Below are 22,438 nucleotides of genomic sequence, written 5' to 3'. Positions count from 1 at the left end.
CCAAGTAGAGAATTTTTTTTGTAAATGTTACGTTGTTTGACTCCATGAGTTCTGTCAAACATATGTTTGGTACTTCTGAAAGTGATTTATCCTAAATATTAATGATTAGTGAAGGTTTTTATCACATAAATCTGTTATTCTGTAGAAGTTTCAGAAGTTAATGCACAAGTGGAAATTATTTGGATTGTAGCTTCTTGTAACAGTGTATAGAAACCCACAATAAGCATTGATTATTAATCTTTAGACTGTTCAAAACAAATTTTTTATTCACCAGTTGCTGAGAAAATTTGAGTACTTTGACATGCATGACCCATCTGCAGTGAATGGGTCAGAGTACTTTGACATGCATGACCCATCTGCAGTGAATGGTTCATTCTATTGAGTGAAAAGTTAAGTTTTAATTCACTAAGTCCATTGGAGACAGACTTGAAGTGAAGGGAAGCTGTTAGATTAGAACAGAAAAACTGGTCATCCTTATGAAACCCACAGATGGGGAGCTCCATTCCCTGGCCCCCTAAACCCAAGTCTGCCGATACTAGCTTATCTCACTGTAACCCAGAGATGGACAGTTTTTAGATAAGGGTATACATTTACTTTAGGGGTACCGCAGAAATGATTTAGTGATTTGGATTAGACATCAATGGACTTTTTACACTTATTGAAAGTGATTTAGACCAGTGCTGCATGATTTTGAGCATTATTTTTTTAACCTATGACAATAAATGAGAGTGGAAAGGGATATGAAGACAATGGAAAGTATGTTTTTAATTAATGTAGATGTATATTACCAGTCCTAACTGCCTGGGTATCAGGAGGGTTAGTGACAGCTGCTTAGAGAGCCAGCACTTCAGTGATTATCAAGTTGCAGTCCTCTGACCCAAGTAGCTGACTTTTCTTTCTGCCTAACCCACAAGTGGACTATTGGCAATTTTTCCATAAGCATACAACTTCTCCTTGTCACACATAGCACAAGCAAAACAACGCTTAAGTCGCACAAATCATTCTTCGTAACTCTAGATTTTCCTGTTGTGAGAGTTATGTGCTTGCCCTACCTTTTGAGAAACCAGTAGGAGCAGTAGATAGAAGTAGTAGGGAGGAAAATTTAAGTAAGATCATTAGATAGAAACATAAGGTAAAAGTAGTAAGTAGGAACAATAGGTAGGCGCAGAAGGTAGAAGTAATTAGTAGGAACATTAGGCAGGAGCCTCTTCAAACACTGCACTAGACTTACCCACTGCCAGTGGCTCTTTAAGGACAAGGCACTAAAGGCTTAGAGGCAGCACTGAGTTCACTAATTATTGAGACTATTGGCATGGCCACCCTCTTAAGGGAGTTACAGAAGGTAACAAGCATCATGAAGAATGGAGATGCATTAGAAACACTTCTATAAATCTTCAGAACCTATGAAAATCTTACATAATTTCACCTAGCAGCTGTGATTTATCTTAGTTTTCACTATTATAGTCAAAATGTACAAGACAAATTCATAATCTCAGCATTGTGCCAACTGCCAAAAAACTTAGACAGGCAACACATGGTGGCTGCTTACCTTCCATGACATGCAGTTATTCCATGCTGTCCCCAGTAGCACACCACATTTGCATTGGTATATTATTACTATAAGTTTCAGTTGTTGGAGAAAGTAGGTAATATTTTTAACCCCTTCTAAACTGTTCATGTATTATTGTACCCATAGAATAAGACTTTAGGAACTTTCAAAATGTAAAAAGTAATTTTTTTTATACATAGAATTGAAGTAAATAAATTGAAACAAGAAAAATACATATAAATGTTTCATACTCACCATATCAGCAAAGTATAAGGTGTCAAAGGCACCCATGGTCAGCAAAATTTTGCAAACATGCCAGATAGTACCATGCTGTTGCCAAGTAAGCTTTTGCATGAGTGTGGTAAAAGGTATCCTTAGTAGGAAAAAGAGAGTAAGGAAGAATATTCACATTGCTCAGAGTAAGTATTACATCCAGTCATTCATACTTTGATGTGAATTTTCACAAACTTATTGTGCTTGCTATTATTTTAATGCTAATAACTCTTTTTCTTTCCTTTTACTTGTAATCTATTTTCAACAGTTTGATAAATTTACTTTGTACATGCTTACGACTTTATTGATATAGTTCCCATTGAATTAGATAATGGTTTCATGATCCATGTCCTTATAAATACACTAATTTTATTTACATTCTTAGTAGATATCAAAGTGACCAATTTGTATATAGGTAAAAAAGATATTGAATTTCTTGTTAGATCAATCAAAAGAGTCCTTATCTTGAAAGTTTTATCTCCAGTGCCAATATCATTGTCTACAAAATGAAGTGTTCAGAGAAAATGGAGGTTGTGGTCATATTTCCCATAAATTTCCATATGAAGAAGTCTGTGCTCCATGCTCACAGAACCTTAACCCCTCCTCACCCATCCTATGACTCGCTTCCACTTTCATGGTTACATTTGCTGCCATGTCCACTCTTGGGTATCTAAAACACTTTACTTCCAAATTTTTTCTATTCAAACTCACACTGCAACTAACCTGCTTCTCTATATTGCTAAACCTAATAACCTTGCTTTTATTCCTCTTCCTCCTTTCACATACTTCCAGACTCAGTCACCAATGTCTGCAGAATCTCACCTGATTCAGCCACCTGTGTTTGTCATCTGTAAACAGTAGCTGACTCATTTCCTTGTGTTGTTTCTGCATTTACGTGTTTGTTGTGGTTTGTTACTTCATGGTTACCACAAGCCACTTCAGCAATTTCTTTCCATTTCCCTGGGTTATCATCTTGTGGTTAAAGTTGTGCTGCTCCCTGTACTGTCTTCTTGTGCTTAAAGTTCATCTACAGTTTCTTCAGAGGGTCCTCAAGGAACTGATGTTGCCAAGATCCATTTTTCCATGTAGTTGAATGTAGAAGTTAGATCATCTTTTTGATGAATCCTAGTGCAGCGTTCTACAAAAACAAGTAGATCTGTCAAGGTTGGTTGTATTCCTAGCAGAAGGCAAATAAAATGGTGGGAGCAAGGGGGGCTGGAAATTCTCCCCTTCCATTGTACTTTTCCAAAAGAAGGAACAGAGACATGGGCCAAGTGAGGATTTTTCCTTCTGAGGCATAATCATCAGTTCTTTATGCTTCCTCGCTAATGCTGGAAATGGCAAATATGTATAAAAAAACTGTTTTAATCATGCTCTACCTGAACACTAGAAACAGCTCCTCAATAACTACATCTGCAGTAAAATAAGACAGGTCCTTCATGAAGCAGGTGAAAATTTGGATTGAAAGCTGCATTCAGTGATAGAAAATAGTGACTGGACGTGACTAGACTCATCATGCTGATCCAGATTTTGTAATATATCGATCCAAGAAGCAGTTGGATGGAGCCACATCTTGTGCTTTTGGTTATAGTTTGAGTATTGCTTGTTCAAGCAAGTGTTGATGTTGCCAAAGCATTTTGGAATATAGAGAAGCATAGTGAAGTACCAGGTGGGGAAATCTATATGTTGATAGGTATAGTGTAAGGTGCTGTGTCTTCTCCAAGTGCTTCAAATTGCTGTGAGAGATTCACTGAAGCATTTTGTAGGTTAAGAATGGATGGTGATGTACATATTAAGAAGGCAGACAATTCTAATGCTATCATGATTCTCAACAAGTGTGATTATGAAGAAAAAATTCATAATCTGTTGAGTGATAATGACATACATTGAGTTAAAATGTAACCCTTTGAAACAGTTAGTTTTCATTTCACTAAGAAACTTAAACACCCTTTGAAACAGTTAGTTTTCATTTCACTAAGAAACTTAAACATTTACTTAAGGGCAACAAACAGGTAAGCAAAATGTTCTCTCAACATCACCTGCCTTACCATATATGTATGGTGTAATTAAGACTAACAGAGCCACCAATCCAGCAAGACAAATAGCTATTATTAGTTTAGTTGGTTCAGTCTCATGTAAGTTATCTGAATGGCTAGTTTCCTTGCTCAATGTTGACTTAGTTGATAAGCTTGATGTTGTTGATTTGGACTATTATTTCAAATATGTTAGTTTTGATGTCATTTCTTTATTCACTAATGTTCCTGTGGATGATAAGAATTTTTCTGTCCAGTGTTGCTTTCCCAATATCTGACAGTTTTCATAGAGGATTATACTTTCCATGATGGATGGTAAATTTGAATTTAATGGTGAGTATTGCTCAGAAATTTGTGATGTCCATAGGAGGTTGCCTTTCTCCCATACTTGGTACTTTATATGTTGAGTTCTTTTTAAACCAGAATCCTCAAAAATCTGTTACCTAAGATGGTTAGATGGTTTCGGTATATTGATGTTTTGTGTTTATGGCCAATTGACAAAGATTTAAATGATTTTCCTCCTGTATTTAATGATCATGTCTCCTTTATAAACTTTACTTTTGAAACAAAAGAAGATTGTTCAATGCCTTTTCTAGATTGAGATCCACAGGGTTGGTAGAAAGTTTAGATTTTTGTGTTTTTAGGAAACCTAAAAGTAGCTCTTCATTTGTACATTTTGATTCTACACACCATGAAAGGAGTAAACAGTCTGCTTTTTCATCAATGTTTTTGAGAGCTTTATGAATGTGACTAAATTCTTAGATGAAGATATTGGCACTATTTATAGTTTTTTTTTTTTTTTTTTTTTTTTTTTTTTTTTTGCCGCTGTCTCCCGCGTTTGCGAGGTAGCGCAAGGAAACAGACGAAAGAAATGGCTGGCCCAACCCACCCCCATACACATGTATATACATACGTCCACACATGCAAATGTACATACCTACACAGCTTTCCATGGTTTACCCCAGATGCTTCACATGCCCTGATTCAATCCACTGACAGCACGTCAACCCCGGTATACCACATCGATCCAATTCACTCTATTCCTTGCCCTCCTTTCACCCTCCTGCATGTTCAGGCCCCGATCACACAAAATCTTTTTCACTCCATCTTTCCACCTCCAATTTGGTCTCCCACTTCTCCTTGTTCCCTCCACCTCCGACACATATATCCTCTTGGTCAATCTTTCCTCACTCATTCTCTCCATGTGCCCAAACCATTTCAAAACACCCTCTTCTGCTCTCTCAACCACACTCTTTTTATTTCCACACATCTCTCTCACCCTTACGTTACTTACTCGATCAAACCACCTCACACCACATATTGTCCTCAAGCATCTCATTTCCAGCACATCCACCCTCCTGCGCACAACTCTATCCATAGCCCACGCCTCGCAACCATGCAACATTGTTGGAACCACCATTCCTTCAAACATACCCATTTTTGCTTTCCGAGGTAATGTTCTCGACTTCCAAACATTCTTCAAGGCTCCCAGAATTTTCGCCCCCTCCCCCACCCTATGATTCACTTCCGCTTCCATGGTTCCATCCGCTGCCAGATCCACTCCCAGATATCTAAAACACTTTCCTTCCTCCAGTTTTTCTCCATTCAAACTTACCTCCCAATTGACTTGACCCTCAACCTTACTGTACCTAATAACCTTGCTCTTATTCACATTTACTCTTAACTTTCTTCTTTCACACACTTTACCAAACTCAGTCACCAGCTTCTGCAGATTCTTACATGAATCAGCCACCAGCGCTGTATCATCAGTAAACAACAACTGACTCACTTCCCAAGCTCTCTCATCCACAACAGACTGCATACTTGCCCCTCTTTCCAAAACTCTTGCATTCACCTCCCTAACAACCCCATCCATAAACAAATTAAACAACCATGGAGACATCACACACTTCTGCCGCAAAGCTACATTCACTGAGAACCAATCACTCTCCTCTCTCCCTACACGTACACATGCCTTACATCCTCGATAAAAACTTTTCACTGCTTCTAACAACTTGCCTCCCACACCATATATTCTTAAAACTTTCCACAGAGCATCTCTATCAACTCTATCATATGCCTTCTCCAGATCCATAAATGCTACATACAAATCCATTTGTTTTTCTAAGTATTTCTCACATACATTCTTCAAAGCAAACACCTGATCCACACATCCTCTACCACTTCTGAAACCACTATTTATGGTATTTATAGTATTTTCCATAAATCAGTACAGGTTGTACCTCTAAACCAGCACCCTGTGGTCTGGCAACTCCCATGGTCCGGCACAATTTGAGTCTGCAACCATTAGTTATTAGTTTGGGGATCTGCCACTAGGGTGGTGCTGTTAGCAGTGCTAAGGTACCAAAATCAACAATCCTGTTAATTTCTTATATTTTATGTATTTTAGCCCTTCATCCAAGAGGTGCAGAAGATGGTGCTACAGCTAATAAGCATAAGGATAAATCATTATCTGTGCTTGAAAAGGTGGAGTTACTGCAAAATATAGAAAGGAACTATTGTAAAGACTTTATGTGAGTACTATGAGATCAGATCATAAACTGTTTATGACTTAGGGGTCAGTTTCTGTTTTCTGGCATTTTCTTTGGTCCAGCAATGGCCAGGTCCCAAGGTGGTTGAATTAGAGGTACAACCTGTACCCTAAGTGGTTTATTGAAAAATCTCTCTGAAGTGCTAAGAAAATCTTTTATAGGATTGAACCTAAAACAGAGAAGTCTACGAAACACTATGTTTACCTTATGATGACCATCTGTCAAATATTAGTCCATTACTATAGATCTTTTTTATGTTGAAGGCTCCTGTCATGGACAAAAGTCCACATCAAGGCTAGGCCTTAATTGAAATATATAGACGGAATTATGAAACGGAAAAAAAAGGAAAGGGAAAGTATTTATGAATTTCGGAGGATGTGAATGACCTGTCTTTTGAAATGTGCCAGGTCATAGTTATTTGGAAAAAACTTGAGAAGGTAGAGAGTTCCAGAGCTTTGATGTGTAGGGAAAGAAGCAGGTATCAAAACAGCCCACCCTTGAGTTGCCAATGTCCACTTGATAATCATGTGACACAGCAGCTTGCTGAGTATTGCATGGTCTAGCTAGTGGTGGGGACACACAAGCAACCAGCTCTTGGGAGCACACACCAAAGTAGTACCTATAGAAGAGGGAAAGTCATCCAACATTGCAGTGTAAGGCAAGGGGGTCAAATTTGGAAGTTAGCCTGGGGCAGCTTATAAGTTGGAGTTGCTGCGACTTCACCCCATCCTTTAAGGGTGTATAATCAGCCCATAGGCCAATAAAGACAGAACTCTGAAACGATGGTTTCTGTTAACAGAGATTTGAGCTAGACACAGGTTCCCTTACCATTTGGCTTACATCTGATCGCTGATGGCTGCTTGATATATACATTCTTTTCCATCCAGCACTGGTTAAATACCAAACACAGGACTATAAAAGTTTCAAAAACATCTGTATATATTATTATGTTATATGTTGTACATAATCGCAGTTTCCTGTGTCAGCGAGGTAGCGCCATGAAACAGACGAAGAATGGCCCATCCACTCATACACACATTTTTATTATTTCATTATTTTATTTATTATACTTTCTTGCTTATTGCAGTACGTGTTGATTGATAGGAGCATGAAAGAGAGACTTTTGGATGTTAATGTGCTGAGAGAGGCAATGGGAGGGATGTCTGATCATTATCTTGTGGAGGTGAAGGTGAAGATTTGTAGAGATTTTCAGAAAAGAAGAGAGGATGTTAGGGTGAAGAGAGTGGTGAGAGTAAGTGAGCTTGGAAAGGAGACTTGTGTGAAGAAGCACCAGGAGAGATTGAGTGCAGAATGGAAAACTGTGAGAGCAAATGATGCAAGGGGAGTGGAGGAGGAATGGGGTGTATTTAAGCAAGCAGTGATGGCTTGTGCAATAGATGCTTGTGGCATGAGAAAGGTAGGAGGTGGGCAGATTAGAAAGAGTTGTATGTGGTGGTATGAAGAAGTAAGATTGTTAGTGAAAGAGAAGAGAGAGGCATATGGACAATTTTTGCAGGGAAATAGTGCAAATGACTGGGAGATGTATGAAAGAAAGAGGTTGGAGGTCAAGAGAAAGGTGCAGGAAGTGAAAAAGAGTGCAAATGAGAGTTGGAGTGATGGAGTATTGTTACATTTTAGGAAGATGTTTTGGAAGGAGGTAGATAAAGTGCACAAGACAAGAGAACAAATGGGAACATCGGTGAAGGGGGCTAATGGGGAGGTAAAAACGAGTAGTGGTGAAGTGAGAGGGAGATGGAGTGAATATTTTGAAGGTTTGCTGAATGTGTTAGATGACAGAGTGGCAGCTATAGGGTGTTTTGGTTGAGGTGGTGTGCGAAGTGAGAGGGTCAGGGAGAATGGTTTGGTAAACAGAGAAGAGGTAGTGAAAGCTTTGTGGAAGATGAAAGCCGGCAAGGCAGCAGATTTGGATGTTATTGCAGTGGAATTTATGAAAAAGGGGGTGGCTGTGTTGTTGACTGGTTGGTGAGGATATTCAGTGTAAGTATGGTTCATGGTGAAGTGTCTGAGGCTTGGCAGAATGCATGCATAGTGCCATTGTACAAAGGCAAAGGAGATAAAGGTGAGTGTTCAGATTACAGAGGTATGATAGATATATAGATAAATACTTTGTTGCTGTCTCCCGCATTAGTGAGATAGTGCAAGGAAACAGACGAAAGAATATCCCAACCCAACCCACCCACATACACATGTACATACATAAATGCCCACACATGTATACATACCTAAATATTTCACTGTATACATAAATATATACACACAGACATTTACATGTATACACATGTACATATTCATACTTGCTGGCTTCATCCATTCCCGTTGCCATCCCGTCACACATGAAATGGCACCCCCTCTCCCCCTGCGTGCGTGCAAGGTAGCGCTAGGAAAAGACAGCAAAGGCCACATTCGTTTACACACAGTCTTATCTGTCGTGTAATGCACCGAAACCACAGCTCCCTTTCCACATCCAGGCCCCATGAAACTTTCCATGGTTTACCAGACGCTTCACATGCCCCGGTTCAATCCATTGACAGCATGTTCAACCTGGTATACCACATCGTTCCAATTCACTCTATTCCTTGCACGCCTTTCACCCTCCTGTATGTTCAGGCCCTGATTGCTCAAGATCTTTTTCACTCAATCCTTCCACCTCCGACTTGGTCTCCCACTTCTCATTCCCTCCAACTCTGACACATATATCTTTGTCAATCTTTCCTCACTCATTCTCTCCATTTGACCAAACCATTTCAATACATCCTCTTCTGTTCTCTCAACCACACTCTTTTTATTACAACACTTCTCTCTTACCCTTTCATTACTTACTTGATCAAGCCACCTCGCACCACATATTGTCCTCACACATCTCATTTCCAACACATTCCTTCGCCCCCTCCCCCATCCTGTGACTCACTTCCATTTCCATGGTTCCATTCAGTGCTGAATCCACTCCCAGATATCTAAGACACTTCACTTCCTCCAGTTTTTCTCCATTCAAACTTACCTCCCAATTGACTTGTCCCTCAATCCTTCTGAACCTAATAACCTTGCTCTTATTCACATTTACTCTCAGCTTTCTTCTTTCACACACTGTATCAGACTCAGTCACCAGCTTCTGCAGTTTCTCCCCTGAATCAGCCACCAGTACTGTATCATCAGTGAACAACAACTGACTAACTTCCCAAGCCTCATCCACAACATACTGCATACTTGCCCCTCTCTCCAAAACTCTTGCATTTACCTCCCTAACAACCCAATCCATAAACAAATTAAACAACCATGGAGACATCGCGCACCCCTGCCACAGACCAACATTAACTGGGAACCAATCACTTTCCTCTCTTCCTACTCGTACACATGCCTTACATCCTCGATAAAAACTTTTCACTGCTTCTAGTAACTTGCCTCCCACACCATATACTCTTAATACCTTCCAAAGAGCATCTCTATAAACTCTATTATATGCCATCTCCAGATCCAAAAATGCTACATACAAATCCATCTGGTTTTCTATGTATTTCTCACATACATTCTTGAAAGGAAACACCTGATCCACACATCCTCTACCACTTCTGAAACCACACTGCTCTTCCCCAATATGATGCTCTGTACATGCCTTCATCCTCTCAATCGATACCCTCCCATATAATTTCCCATGAATACTCAACAAACGTATACCTCTGTATACACATATATATATATATACTTAAATGCCCATACATTCGCATATACAGACATATACATACGCATACACAGACATATACATATATATACACATGTACATATTCATACTTGCTTGCCTTCATCCATTCCTGTTGTTACCCCACCTCACAAGAAGCAGCATTATCACCCAGCTTCAGTGAGGTGGTGCCAGGAAAACAGACAAAAGAGGCCATATTTGTTCACACTCAGTCTCTAGCTGTCATGTGTAATGCACTGAAAACACAACGCCCTGTCCACATCCAGGCCCCACAGACCTTTCCAAGGTTTACCTCAGACGCTTCACATGCCCTGTCCAATCTATTGACAGCACATCAACCCCGGTATGCCACATCGTTCCAGTTCACTCTTATTTCTTGCACCTTTCATCTTCCTGTATGTTCAGGCCCCAATCGCTTTTTCATTACATCCTTCCACCTCCAATTTGGTCTCCTGCTTCTCCTTGTTTCCTCTACCTCTGAAACATAAGTTCTCTTTGTCAATCTTTCCTCACTCATTCTCTCCATGTGTCCAAACCATTTCAACACACCTTCTTCTGCTCTCTCAACCGCACACTTTCTATTTCCACACATCTCTCTTACCCTTTCATTGCTTACTCAATCAAACCACCTCATACCACCTATTGTCCTCATATTGTCCTCCTCTGCACAACCCTATCTATAGCCCATGCTTCGCAACCATATAACTTTGTTGGAACCTCTATTCCTTCAAACTTACCTATTTTTGCTCTCTGAGATAACGTTCTTGCCTTCCACATATTCTTCAACGCTCCCAGAACCTTTGCCCCTCCCCCACCCTGTAACTCACTTCCGCTTCCCTGGTTCTGTCTGCTAAGTCCACTCCTGCGATAGTGAAATCCTGTAAGGAACAGATGACTGAACCTTTTAAGGGAAAAATCCTCACTTGGCCCCCTTCTATGTTCCTTCTTTTGGAAAAGTAAAATTGGAGGAGAGGATTTCCAGCCCCCTGCTCCCACCCATTTTACTTGCCTTCTACGACACGCAGGGAATACATCGGCAAGTTTACCTGCTCAAGGGTTACACTGTGAATGAAAAGTCACCTTTGACAAAGCTGTATTATTTGTATTACATGTCTCATCAAAGAACTTTACAATCCAAGAGAGTCTATATTTCCCTACTACTGGAAGGTGCTTAGCACAGCCTTGGGCTGCAGGAACCTTTAGAAAGGTCCTTGGTGATGCTAGCATTGCTCTCTCTTGAGCAATGACCGTAATGAAAAGGACTCTGCCCGAGCAGCAAATGAAATGTTTGTTGTTCTCCAATGATAATATTACTATCCTAGGGTGGTGCAAAGGCTTGGCGAGTTTGTGCAAGCACTGTAAAGTTTATTTGTGTGACCATAGAGGCATGGAAGTTGATGGACACAAAGACAAACCATGGCTTTCGAGGTAGTGTGCTTAAGAATGTTTGTGAACGTAAGACTCTTTAACAGAAATTAGTCTTGGGTGTTTAATTAGTTTGTGGACAAGACGCAAGGGTCTTGGAGAGAGTGGTGAGTATGCAGTCTGTAGGAGGTAAGGAGGGCAGGGAAATACACCATTTGTTTCGTGTTGACAAGGCATTGGTGGCAGATTCGAGTGAAAAACTGCAGAAGAGGTGTCTGAGTTTGGGAGATAGTGTAAAAGGAAGAAGTTGAGAGTAAATGTGAATAAAAGCCAGGCTATTTGGGTTAGCAGTGCAGAAGGATAGGTTAGTTGGATTGTTGGTTTGAATGGAGAAAATTTGGAGGAAGTGGATTGTTTCAGATACCTGCAAGTGGAAGTGACAGTGAATGGAACCATGGAAATGGCAGTGAGTCATATGATGGGTGAGGGGGTGAAGCTTTTGGAGCATTGAGGAATGTAAGGGAAGTGAGACTGACATTTAGGAGGGCAAAAATGGGTATGTTTGAAGGTGAAGTAATGCCATCAATATTGTATGGATGTGAGCCATAGGCTGTGGATGAGGATGTGTGGAGGAGGGTGGATTTTTTGGAAATGAATTGTGTAAGGATAATATGTGATGTGAGGTGGTTTGATTGATTAAGTTATAAAAGGGTAAGAGGGAGATGTAATGAATAAAACAAGTATAGTTGTTTGAGCTGAGGAGGGTGCGCTGATATGGTTTACACAACTTCAGCTTCTTTTCAGCTGGTTTGTCCCTTCCCTGTTGTCATTGCTACCATCACCAATGCTACTACTACTACTTCTACTTCTACTACTACTTCTTATTTATATTTCTTTTATTTTGCTTTGTCGTTGTCTCCCGCGTTAGCGAGGTAGCGCAAGGAAACAGACGAAAGAATGGCCCAACCCACCCACATACACATGTATATACATACACGTCCACACACGCAAATATACATACCTCTCCATCTCAATGTACACATATATATACACACACAGACATAGACATATATACACATGTACATAATTCATACTGTCTGCCTTTATTCATTTCCATCGCCACCTCGCCACACATGGAATAACAGCCCCCTCCCCCCTCATGTGTGGGAGGTAGTGCTAGGAAAGACAACAAAGGCCCCATTCGTTCACACTCTCACACCCAGTCTCTAGCTGTCATGTAATAATGCACCGAAGCCACAGCTCCCTTTCCACATCCAGGCCCCACAGAACTTTCCATGGTTTACCCCAGACGCTTCACATGCCCTGGTTCAATCCATTGATAGCACGTCAACCCCTGTATACCACATCATTCCAATTCACTCTATTCCTTGCACGCCTTTCACCCTCCTGCATGTTCAGGCCCCGATCACTCAAAATCTTTTTCACTCCATCTTTCCACCTCCATTTTGGTCTCCCACTTCTCCTCGTTCCCTCCACCTCCGACACATATATCCTCTTGGTCAATCTTTCCTCACTCATTCTCTCCATGTGACCAAACCATTTCAAAACACCCTCTTCTGCTCTCTCAACCACACTCTTTTTATTTCCACACATCTCTCTTACCCTTACATTACTTACTCGATCAAACCACCTCACACCACATATTGACCTCAAACATCTCATTTCCAGCACCTCCACCCTCCTGCGCACAACTCTATCCATAGCCCATGCCTCGCAACCATACAACATTGTTGGGACCACTATTCCTTCAAACATACCCATTTTTGCTTTCCGAGATAATGTTCTCGACTTCCAAACATTCTTTAAGGCTCCCAGAATTTCCCCCCCCCCCCCTTCCCACACCCTATGATTCACTTCTGCTTCCATGGTTCCATCCGCTGCCAGATCCACTCCCAGATATCTAAAACACTTTACTTCCTCAAGTTTTTCTCCATATAAACTTACGTCCCAATTGACTTGACCCTCAACCCTACTGTACCTAATAACCTTGCTCTTATTCACATTTACTCTTAACTTTCTTCTTTCACACACTTTACCAAACTCCGTCACCAACTTCTGCAGTTTCTCACATGAATCAGCCACCAGCGCTGTATCATCAGCGAACAACAACTGACTCACTTCCCAAGCTTTCTCATCCACAACAGACTGCATACTTGCCCCTCTTTCCAAAACTCTTGCATTCACCTCCCTAACAACCCCATCCATAAACAAATTAAACAACCATGGAGACATCACACACCCATGCCACAAAGCTACATTCACTGAGAACCAATCACTTTCCTCTCTTCCTACACGTACACATGCCTTACATCCTCGATAAAAACTCTTCACTGCTTCTAACAACTTGCCTCCCACACCATATATTCTTGATACCTTCCACAGAGCATCTCTATCAACTCTTATCATATGCCTTCTCCAGATCCATAAATGCTACATACAAATCCATTTGCTTTTCTAAGTATTTCTCACATACATTCTTCAAAGCAAACACCTGATCCACACATCCTCTACCACTTCTGAAACTACACTGCTCTTCCCCAATCTAATGCTCTATACATGCCTTCACCCTCTCAATCAATACCCTCCCATATGATTTACCAAGAATACTCAACAAACTTATACCTCTATAATTTGAGCACTCACCTTTGTCCCCTTTGCCTTTGTACAATGGCACTATGCAAGCATTCCGCCAGTCCTCAGGCACCTCACCATGAATCATACATACATTAAATAGCCTTCCCAACCAGTCAACAATACAGTCACCCCCTTTTTTAATAAATTCCACTGCAATACCATCCAAACCTGCTGCCTTGCCGGCTTTCATCTTCCGCAAAGCTTTTACTACCTCTTCTCTGCTTACCAAATCATTTTCCCTAACCCTCTCACTTTGCACACCACCTCGACCAAAACACCCTATATCTGCCACTCTATCATCAAACACATTCAACAAACCTAACCTAACCTAACCTTGCTACAAACATATGCAGGCTTGAAGTTTGGAATCTTACCTTGAAGCTACTCATATTACCACATGGAAATCCTGAGGTGTAATGGCAGATTACACTGCACAGTAGAATTTCAACTGCTCTATATTCTAAACAGCCTGTTTTCCATCCCCTTAAAAAAACATATTGTATCTCAGGATTTGCTACTGAGCTACTAGGTGTTTCTGTTCATCTGCTGTTTACATTTTCATGTATCTTTATTGTGGAAACATGATTTTACATCCTTACAGAAAAGCTGGAACAAGTACTTATGCAGGCTCAATACTCAGCTGTTTCATATTCATTGATATTCTCAAGCCACCTTCAAAGTTCTCTCGTTATTTTCAGTCCCTGCTTTTCCTCTGCAGTCCACTCTTGATCACACTTATCCATCCCTATCAAACATAAACATCCTTTTAACCTGACTTATTGCAATTAATGTGTGAGGTGCAGCAGCATGTCATGGAAATAATATCCCTTTTGATAAAGATATCTTTGTAAGAGTTACAGTCATGGACAGCTGTGACAACATCTAAGGTAAAGTGAAATGCTTGTGGTAATAAGTTTAATGTGATGTTGAATTTAATTAGATTTTATTAGGGTGTGTGAATACAAACTGGCTCTTGTTTTACAGATATAAACCATACAGATGAGTCATAGTATGTGTGAAACCTAGAAATATGTCAGTGAACTTTTGCACTGAACTAAAACTTGTGTTTATTTTCAGGAAATACACCACTTCACTTGGCTGTTATGCTGGGACATAAAGGTAATGTGTGAATAGTTGGCTTGCTCATGTTATTGTAGTTGATTCTGCTGTTCTCCTGATAGTGGGAAACATGAAGTCAAAGCTTGTAACCTTGTTTTTTTCTGAATCAACAAGTTGCATATATCTTTTTTTCTGTAATTATTATTACAATTGACATTTTGATAAGATTGAAAATAATTTCATATCAGTGCATATAAGGCGACCTTAAGGCTTGAATCTTTCCCATTGACATATGAGTAGTATGAAATGTGAACCTCAAATTCTAGGCAGATATCCATGTAGATTACATATAAGTGGATGAATAAAAACAATCTTCTCATGTAGGTGGCAGCTGCTTTGAATCAGATTTTTGTGTTTACATTTTTTATTGATATTTTTCATACTTGTGTGCTGTTCCCTGCACAGTGAGGTAGCACCAGGAACAGATGAAACAGTAGTTTCACTTGCTCACATCCATGCAGTTGTCATGCGTAATGTGCCAAAGCCAGAGCCCACCATTCACAGCCAAGCCCCACTGTCCAATTCTGTAGTTTCCCCTGACATTTGCCCTGGTTCAGCTCCATGACATTGTGTTGCTACTCTGTATACCACATTGCTCTAATTTGCTCTTTTGCCTCTCACCTTGAATGTTCAGGTCCTGGTGCCTCAGAGCATCTTGCAATACATCCTTCCCTCTTTTTATTGGTCTTTCCCTCTCTCTTACTCCTCCCACTTCTGCCCCATAAATCCTCTTTGTCAATCTTTCTCTGCTCATGTGTCCATGGTATTTCATTTCTGTCAGTTCCACCCTCCTCCATTCTTATATATCTGGACAACTCCCACCTTTGCCGTAACAATCAGTAACCTCTCTTTCCATACATTCCTCGGTACAAACAGGACTTTTGCCTCTCCTATCCTGTGACTCATTTCAGCCTCCTTGGTTCCATCCTCTGCTGTGTTTACTGTCAGTGACTGAATGCCCTTCCCCTCCTCAAGTTTCCTCTTCTTTAAATTCTCACTTATCCCATCTATTTTCACCCCCCTTCCACACCACAGAGCCTTAATTCTGTTCACAGAAACCCTCAGAAAAGAGAGGAAAGATATTTGATGCATTAGAGAGAAAAATAAGAGAGTAAAACGAAATTATATAGATACAAATTTTTGCTGAAGAGGAGAAAGATGATTTGATATTTAGTGAACAGAATAGATGATACATTTGTATATATTATCTCTAGGGATATAGGAGAAAGAATACTTACCACCTTTTCCCTTTGTGTTGTAGAAGGCAACTAAAAGGGGTGGGAGTGGGAGCCAGAAATCCTCCCCTCCAGTTTTTAATTCTCCAAAAGAAGGAACAAATGGGGCCAGGTGAGGATTTTTTGTCTGAGGCTTAGTCCTCTGCTCTTGATGCTCCCTCACCAATGCAGGAAATGGGGAATAGATATGAAGAAAAATTATTTACATTTATTTATTTAATATACTTAGTAGCTGTCTCCCGCGTTAGCGAGATAGCACAATGAAACAGATGATTAGAATCAACAATGAAACAGTTGATTAGAAAGGGTAGTGAGTGGTGGGATGAAGAAGTAAGAGTATTAGTGAAAGAGAAGAGAGAGGCATTTGGACAATTTTTGCAGGGAAAAAATGCAATTGAGTGGGAGATGTATAAAAGAAAGAGACAGGAGGTCAAGAGAAAGGTGCAAGAGGTGAAAAAAAGGGCACATGAGAGTTGGGGTGAGAGAGTATCATTAAATTTTAGGGAGAATAAAAAGATGTTCTGGAAGGAGGTAAATAAAGTGCGTAAGACAAGGGAGCAAATGGGAACTTCAGTGAAGGGCGCAAATGGGGAGGTGATAACAAGTAGTGGTGATGTGAGAAGGAGATGGAGTGAGTATTTTGAAGGTTTGTTGAATGTGTTTGATGATAGAGTGGCAGATATAGGGTGTTTTGGTCGAGGTGGTGTGCAAAGTGAGAGGGTTAGGGAAAATGATTTGGTAAACAGAGAAGAGGTAGTAAAAGCTTTGCGGAAGATGAAAGCCGGCAAGCAACAGGTTTGGATGGTATTGCAGTGGAATTTATTAAAAAAGGGGGTGACTGTATTGTTGACTGGTTGGTAAGGTTATTTAATGTATGTATGACTCATGGTGAGGTGCCTGAGGATTGGCGGAATGCGTGCATAGTGCCATTGTACAAAGGCAAAGGGGATAAGAGTGAGTGCTCAAATTATAGAGGTATAAGTTTGTTGAGTATTCCTGGTAAATTATATGGGAGGGTATTGATTGAGAGGGTGAAGGCATGTACAGAGCATCAGATTGGGGAAGAGCAGTGTGGTTTCAGAAGTGGTAGAGGATGTGTGGATCAGGTGTTTGCTTTGAAGAATGTATGTGAGAAATACTTAGAAAAGCAAATGGATTTGTATGTAGCATTTATGGATCTGGAGAAGGCATATGATAGAGTTGATAGAGATGCTCTGTGGAAGGTATTAAGAATATATGGTGTGGGAGGCAAGTTGTTAGAAGCAGTGAAAAGTTTTTATCGAGGATGTAAGGCATGTGTACGTGTAGGAAGAGAGGAAAGTGATTGGTTCTCAGTGAATGTAGGTTTGCGGCAGGGGTGTGTGATGTCTCCATGGTTGTTTAATTTGTTTATGGATGGGGTTGTTAGGGAGGTGAATGCAAGAGTTTTGGAAAGAGGGGCAAGTATGAAGTCTGTTGGGGATGAGAGAGCTTGGGAAGTGAGTCAGTTGTTGTTCGCTGATGATACAGCGCTGGTGGCTGATTCATGTGAGAAACTGCAGAAGCTGGTGACTGAGTTTGGTAAAGTGTGTGGAAGAAGAAAGTTAAGAGTAAATGTGAATAAGAGCAAGGTTATTAGGTACAGTAGGGTTGAGGGTCAAGTCAATTGGGAGGTGAGTTTGAATGGAGAAAAACTGGAGGAAGTAAAGTGTTTTAGATATCTGGGAGTGGATCTGGCAGCGGATGGAACCATGGAAGCGGAAGTGGATCATAGGATGGGGGAGGGGGCGAAAATTCTGGGAGCCTTGAAGAATGTGTGGAAGTCGAGAACATTATCTCGGAAAGCAAAAATGGGTATGTTTGAAGGAATAGTGGTTCCAACAATGTTGTATGGTTGCGAGGCGTGGGCTATGGATAGAGTGGTGCGCAGGAGGATGGATGTGCTGGAAATGAGATGTTTGAGGACAATGTGTGGTGTGAGGTGGTTTGATCGAGTAAGTAACGTAAGGGTAAGAGAGATGTGTGGAAATAAAAAGAGCGTGGTTGAGAGAGCAGAAGAGAGTGTTTTGAAATGGTTTGTGCACATGGAGAGAATGAGTGAGGAAAGATTGACCAAGAGGATATATGTGTCGGAGGTGGAGGGAACGAGGAGAAGAGGGAGACCAAATTGGAGGTGGAAAGATGGAGTGAAAAAGATTTTGTGTGATCGGGGCCTGAACATGCAGGAGGGTGAAAGGAGGGCAAGGAATAGAGTGAATTGGAGCGATGTGGTATACTTGGGTTGACGTGCTGTCAGTGGATTGAATCAAGGCATGTGAAGCGTCTGGGGTAAGCTATGGAAAGCTGTGTAGGTATGTATATTTGCGTGTGTGGACGTATGTATATGCATGTGTATGGGGGGGGTTGGGCCATTTCTTTCGTCTGTTTCCTTGCGCTACCTCGCAAATGCGGGAGACAGCGACAAAGTATAATAATAAATAAATATATATATATATATATATATATATATATATATATATATATATATATATATATATATATATATATATCCCTGGGGATAGGGGATTAAGAATACTTCCCACGTATTCCCTGCGTGTCGTAGAAGGCGACTAAAAGGGGAGGGAGCAGGGGGCTGGAAATCCTCCCCTCTCGGTTTTTTTTAATTTTCCAAAAGAAGGAACAGAGAATTGGGCCAGGTGAGGGTATTCCTTCAAAGGCCCAGTCCTCTGTTCTTAAGGCTACCTCGCTAATGCGGGAAATGGTGAATAGTTTGAAAGAAAGAAAAGATATATATATATATATATATATATATATATATATATATATATATATATATATATATATATATATACATATATATTTTTTTTTTTTTTTTTTTTTGCCGCTGTCTCCCGCGTTTGCGAGGTAGTGCAAGGAAACAGACGAAAGAAATGGCCCAACCCACCCCCATACACATGTATATACATACGTCCACACACGCAAATATACATACCTACACAGCCCTCCATGGTTTACCCCAGACGCTTCACATACCTTGATTCAATCCACTGACAGCACGTCAACCCCGGTATACCACATCGCTCCAATTCACTCTATTCCTTGCCCTCCTTTCACCCTCCTGCATGTTCAGGCCCCGATCACACAAAATCTTTTTCACTCCATCTTTCCACCTCCAATTTGGTCTCCCTCTTCTCCTCGTTCCCTCCACCTCCGACACATATATCCTCTTGGTCAATCTTTCCTCACTCATTCTCTCCATGTGACCAAACCATTTCAAAACACCCTCTTCTGCTCTCTCAACCACGCTCTTTTTATTTCCACACATCTCTCTTACCCTTACGTTACTTACTCGATCAAACCACCTCACACCACACATTGTCCTCAAACATCTCATCTCCAGCACATCCATCCTCCTGCGCACAAGTCTATCCATAGTCCACGCCTCGCAACCATACAACATTGTTGGAACCACCATTCCTTCAAACATACCCATTTTTGCTTTCCGAGATAATGTTCTCGACTTCCACACATTCTTCAAGGCTCCCAGAATTTTCGCCCCCTCCCCCACCCTATGATCCACTTCCGCTTCCATGGTTCCATCCGCTGCCAGATCCACTCCCAGATATCTAAAACACTTTACTTCCTCCAGTTTTTCTCCATTCAAACTCACCTCCCAATTGACTTGACCCTCAACTCTATATATATTTTATCCCTGGGGATAGGGGAGAAAGAATACTTCCCACATGTTCCCTGCGTGTCGTAGAAGGTGACTAAAAGGGAAGGGAGCTGGGGGCTGGAAATCCTCCCCTCTCTTTTTTTTTTTTTTTCCAAAAGAAGGAACAGAGAAGGGGGCCAGGTGAGGATATTCCCTCAAAGGCCAAGTCCTCTGTTTTTAACGCTACCTCACTAATGCGGGAAATGGCGAATAGTATGAAAAAAAAATATATATATATATATATATATATATATATATATATATATATATATATATATATATATATATATATATATATATATATCTGTTTTTTATACATCACCATATCCCATGCTAGCGAGGTAGCATTAAGAACAGAGGACTGAGCCTTAGAGGGAATATCCTCACTTAGCCCCCTTCTCTGTTCCTTCTTTTGGGAAATTAAAAATGAGAGGGGAAGAAACAGTGAGAAATCACAGAAGCTGATGACTGAGTTTGGTAAAGTATGTGAAAGAAGAAAGCTGAGAGTAATTGTGAATAAGAGCAAGGTTATTAGATTCAGTAGGGTTGAGGGACAAGACGATTGGGAGGTAAGTTTGAATGGCGAAAAGCTGAAGGAAGTGAAGTGTTTTAGACATCTGGGAGTGGATTTAGCAGCGGATGGAACCATGGAAGCAGAAGTGAGTCACAGGGTGGGGGAGGGGGCAAAGGTTCTGGAAGCATTGAAGATTGTGTGGCAGTCGAGAACATTATCTCAGAGAGCAAAAATGGGTATGTTGGAAGGACTAGTGGTTCCAACAATGTTATATGGTTGCAAGGTATGGGCTATAGATAGGGTTGTGCAGAGGAGGGTGCATGTGTTGCAAATGAAATGTTTGAGGACTATGAGGTGTGAGGTGTTTTGATCGAGTAAGTAATGAAAGGGTAAGAGAGACGTGTGGTAATAAAAAGTGTGGTTGAGAGAGCAGAAGAGGGTGTATTGAAATGGTTTGGTCACATGGAGAGAATGAGTGAGGAATGATTGACAAAGAGGATATATGTGTCAGAGGTGGAGGGAACAAGAAGTGGAAGACCAAATTGGAGGTGGAAGGATGGAGTGAAAAAGATTTTGAGTGATCGGTGCCTGAACATGCAGGAGGGTGAAAGGCATGCAAGGAATAGAATGAATTGGAACAATGTGGTATACCAGGGTTGACGTGCTGTCGTTGAATTGAACCAGGGCATGTGAAGCGTCTGGGGTGAACCATGGAAAGTCTTGTGGGGCCTAGATGTGGAAAGGGAGCTGTGGTTTCGGTGCATTACACATGACAGCTAGAGACTGAGTGAGAACGAATGTGGCCTTTGTTGTCTTTTCCTAGCGCTATCTTGCACGCACATGTGGGGGAGGGGGGTGCCATTTCATGTGTGGTGGGGTGGTGACGGGAATGGATGAGGGCAGCAAGTATGAATATTTACATGTGCATGTATATGTATGTATAGGTTGAAATGTATAGGTATGTATATGTGTGGGTGTGTATGTATATACATGTGTATGTAGGTGGGTTGGGCCATTCTTTCGTCTCTTTCCTTGCACTACCTCGCTAACACGGGAGACAGCAACAAAGTATAATAAAAAAAACATATAATATCTATATTTATGCATAAGTGCCCTTACATGCTCATGTACATATTTATACATATACATATCAACATATACACACATACATACGCAGACATATACATATCAACATATACATACGCAGACATATACATATATACACATGTTCACATTCATACTTGCTTGCCTTCATCCATAACCAGCATTACATCACTCCACAGGAAAAGCTTCAGCGAGGTAGCTCCAGGAAAAGACAAAAAGGCCACTTTCATTCACACTCAGTCTCTAGCTGTCTTGTGTAATGCACCGAAACCACAGCTCCCTATCCACATCCAGGCCCCACAGACCTTTTCTTGGTTTGCCCCAGACTTTTCACATGCTCTATCCATTCGCAGCATTTTGACCCTGTTATACCACATTGTTTCAATTCACTTTATTCCTTGCTTACCTCTCTTCCTCCTGTATGTTCAGGCCCCAATTGCTCAAAATCTTTTTCACTCCGCCCTTCCACCTCCAATTTGGTCTCCTGCTTCTCCTTGTTCTCTCCGCCTCTGACATATATATATCCTCTTTGTCAGTCTTTTCTCACTCATTCTCTCCATATGTGCAAACCATTTCAACACACCCTCTTCTGCTCTCTCAACTACACTTTTTTTTCCACTCATCTTTCTT

General features: G+C 40.8%; 1 protein-coding gene across 2 annotated transcripts in view; it reads left to right on the top strand.

Annotated features, from left to right (window-relative positions):
• Positions 1–22,438, top strand: part of LOC139749871 (ankyrin repeat domain-containing protein 13C) — a 257,041-nt gene that overhangs the window by 79,376 nt on the left and 155,227 nt on the right. For both annotated transcript variants that reach the window (XM_071664226.1, XM_071664227.1), the window contains exon 2: positions 15,220–15,261. In XM_071664226.1, the coding sequence (XP_071520327.1) occupies positions 15,220–15,261 (42 nt within the window). The remainder of the gene's footprint in view (positions 1–15,219; positions 15,262–22,438) is intronic.

Source organism: Panulirus ornatus, chromosome 8, assembly GCF_036320965.1.
Source record: "Panulirus ornatus isolate Po-2019 chromosome 8, ASM3632096v1, whole genome shotgun sequence".
NCBI classification, from domain to species: Eukaryota; Metazoa; Arthropoda; class Malacostraca; order Decapoda; family Palinuridae; genus Panulirus; species Panulirus ornatus.
This window is presented reverse-complemented; position numbering and strand designations above follow the sequence as displayed.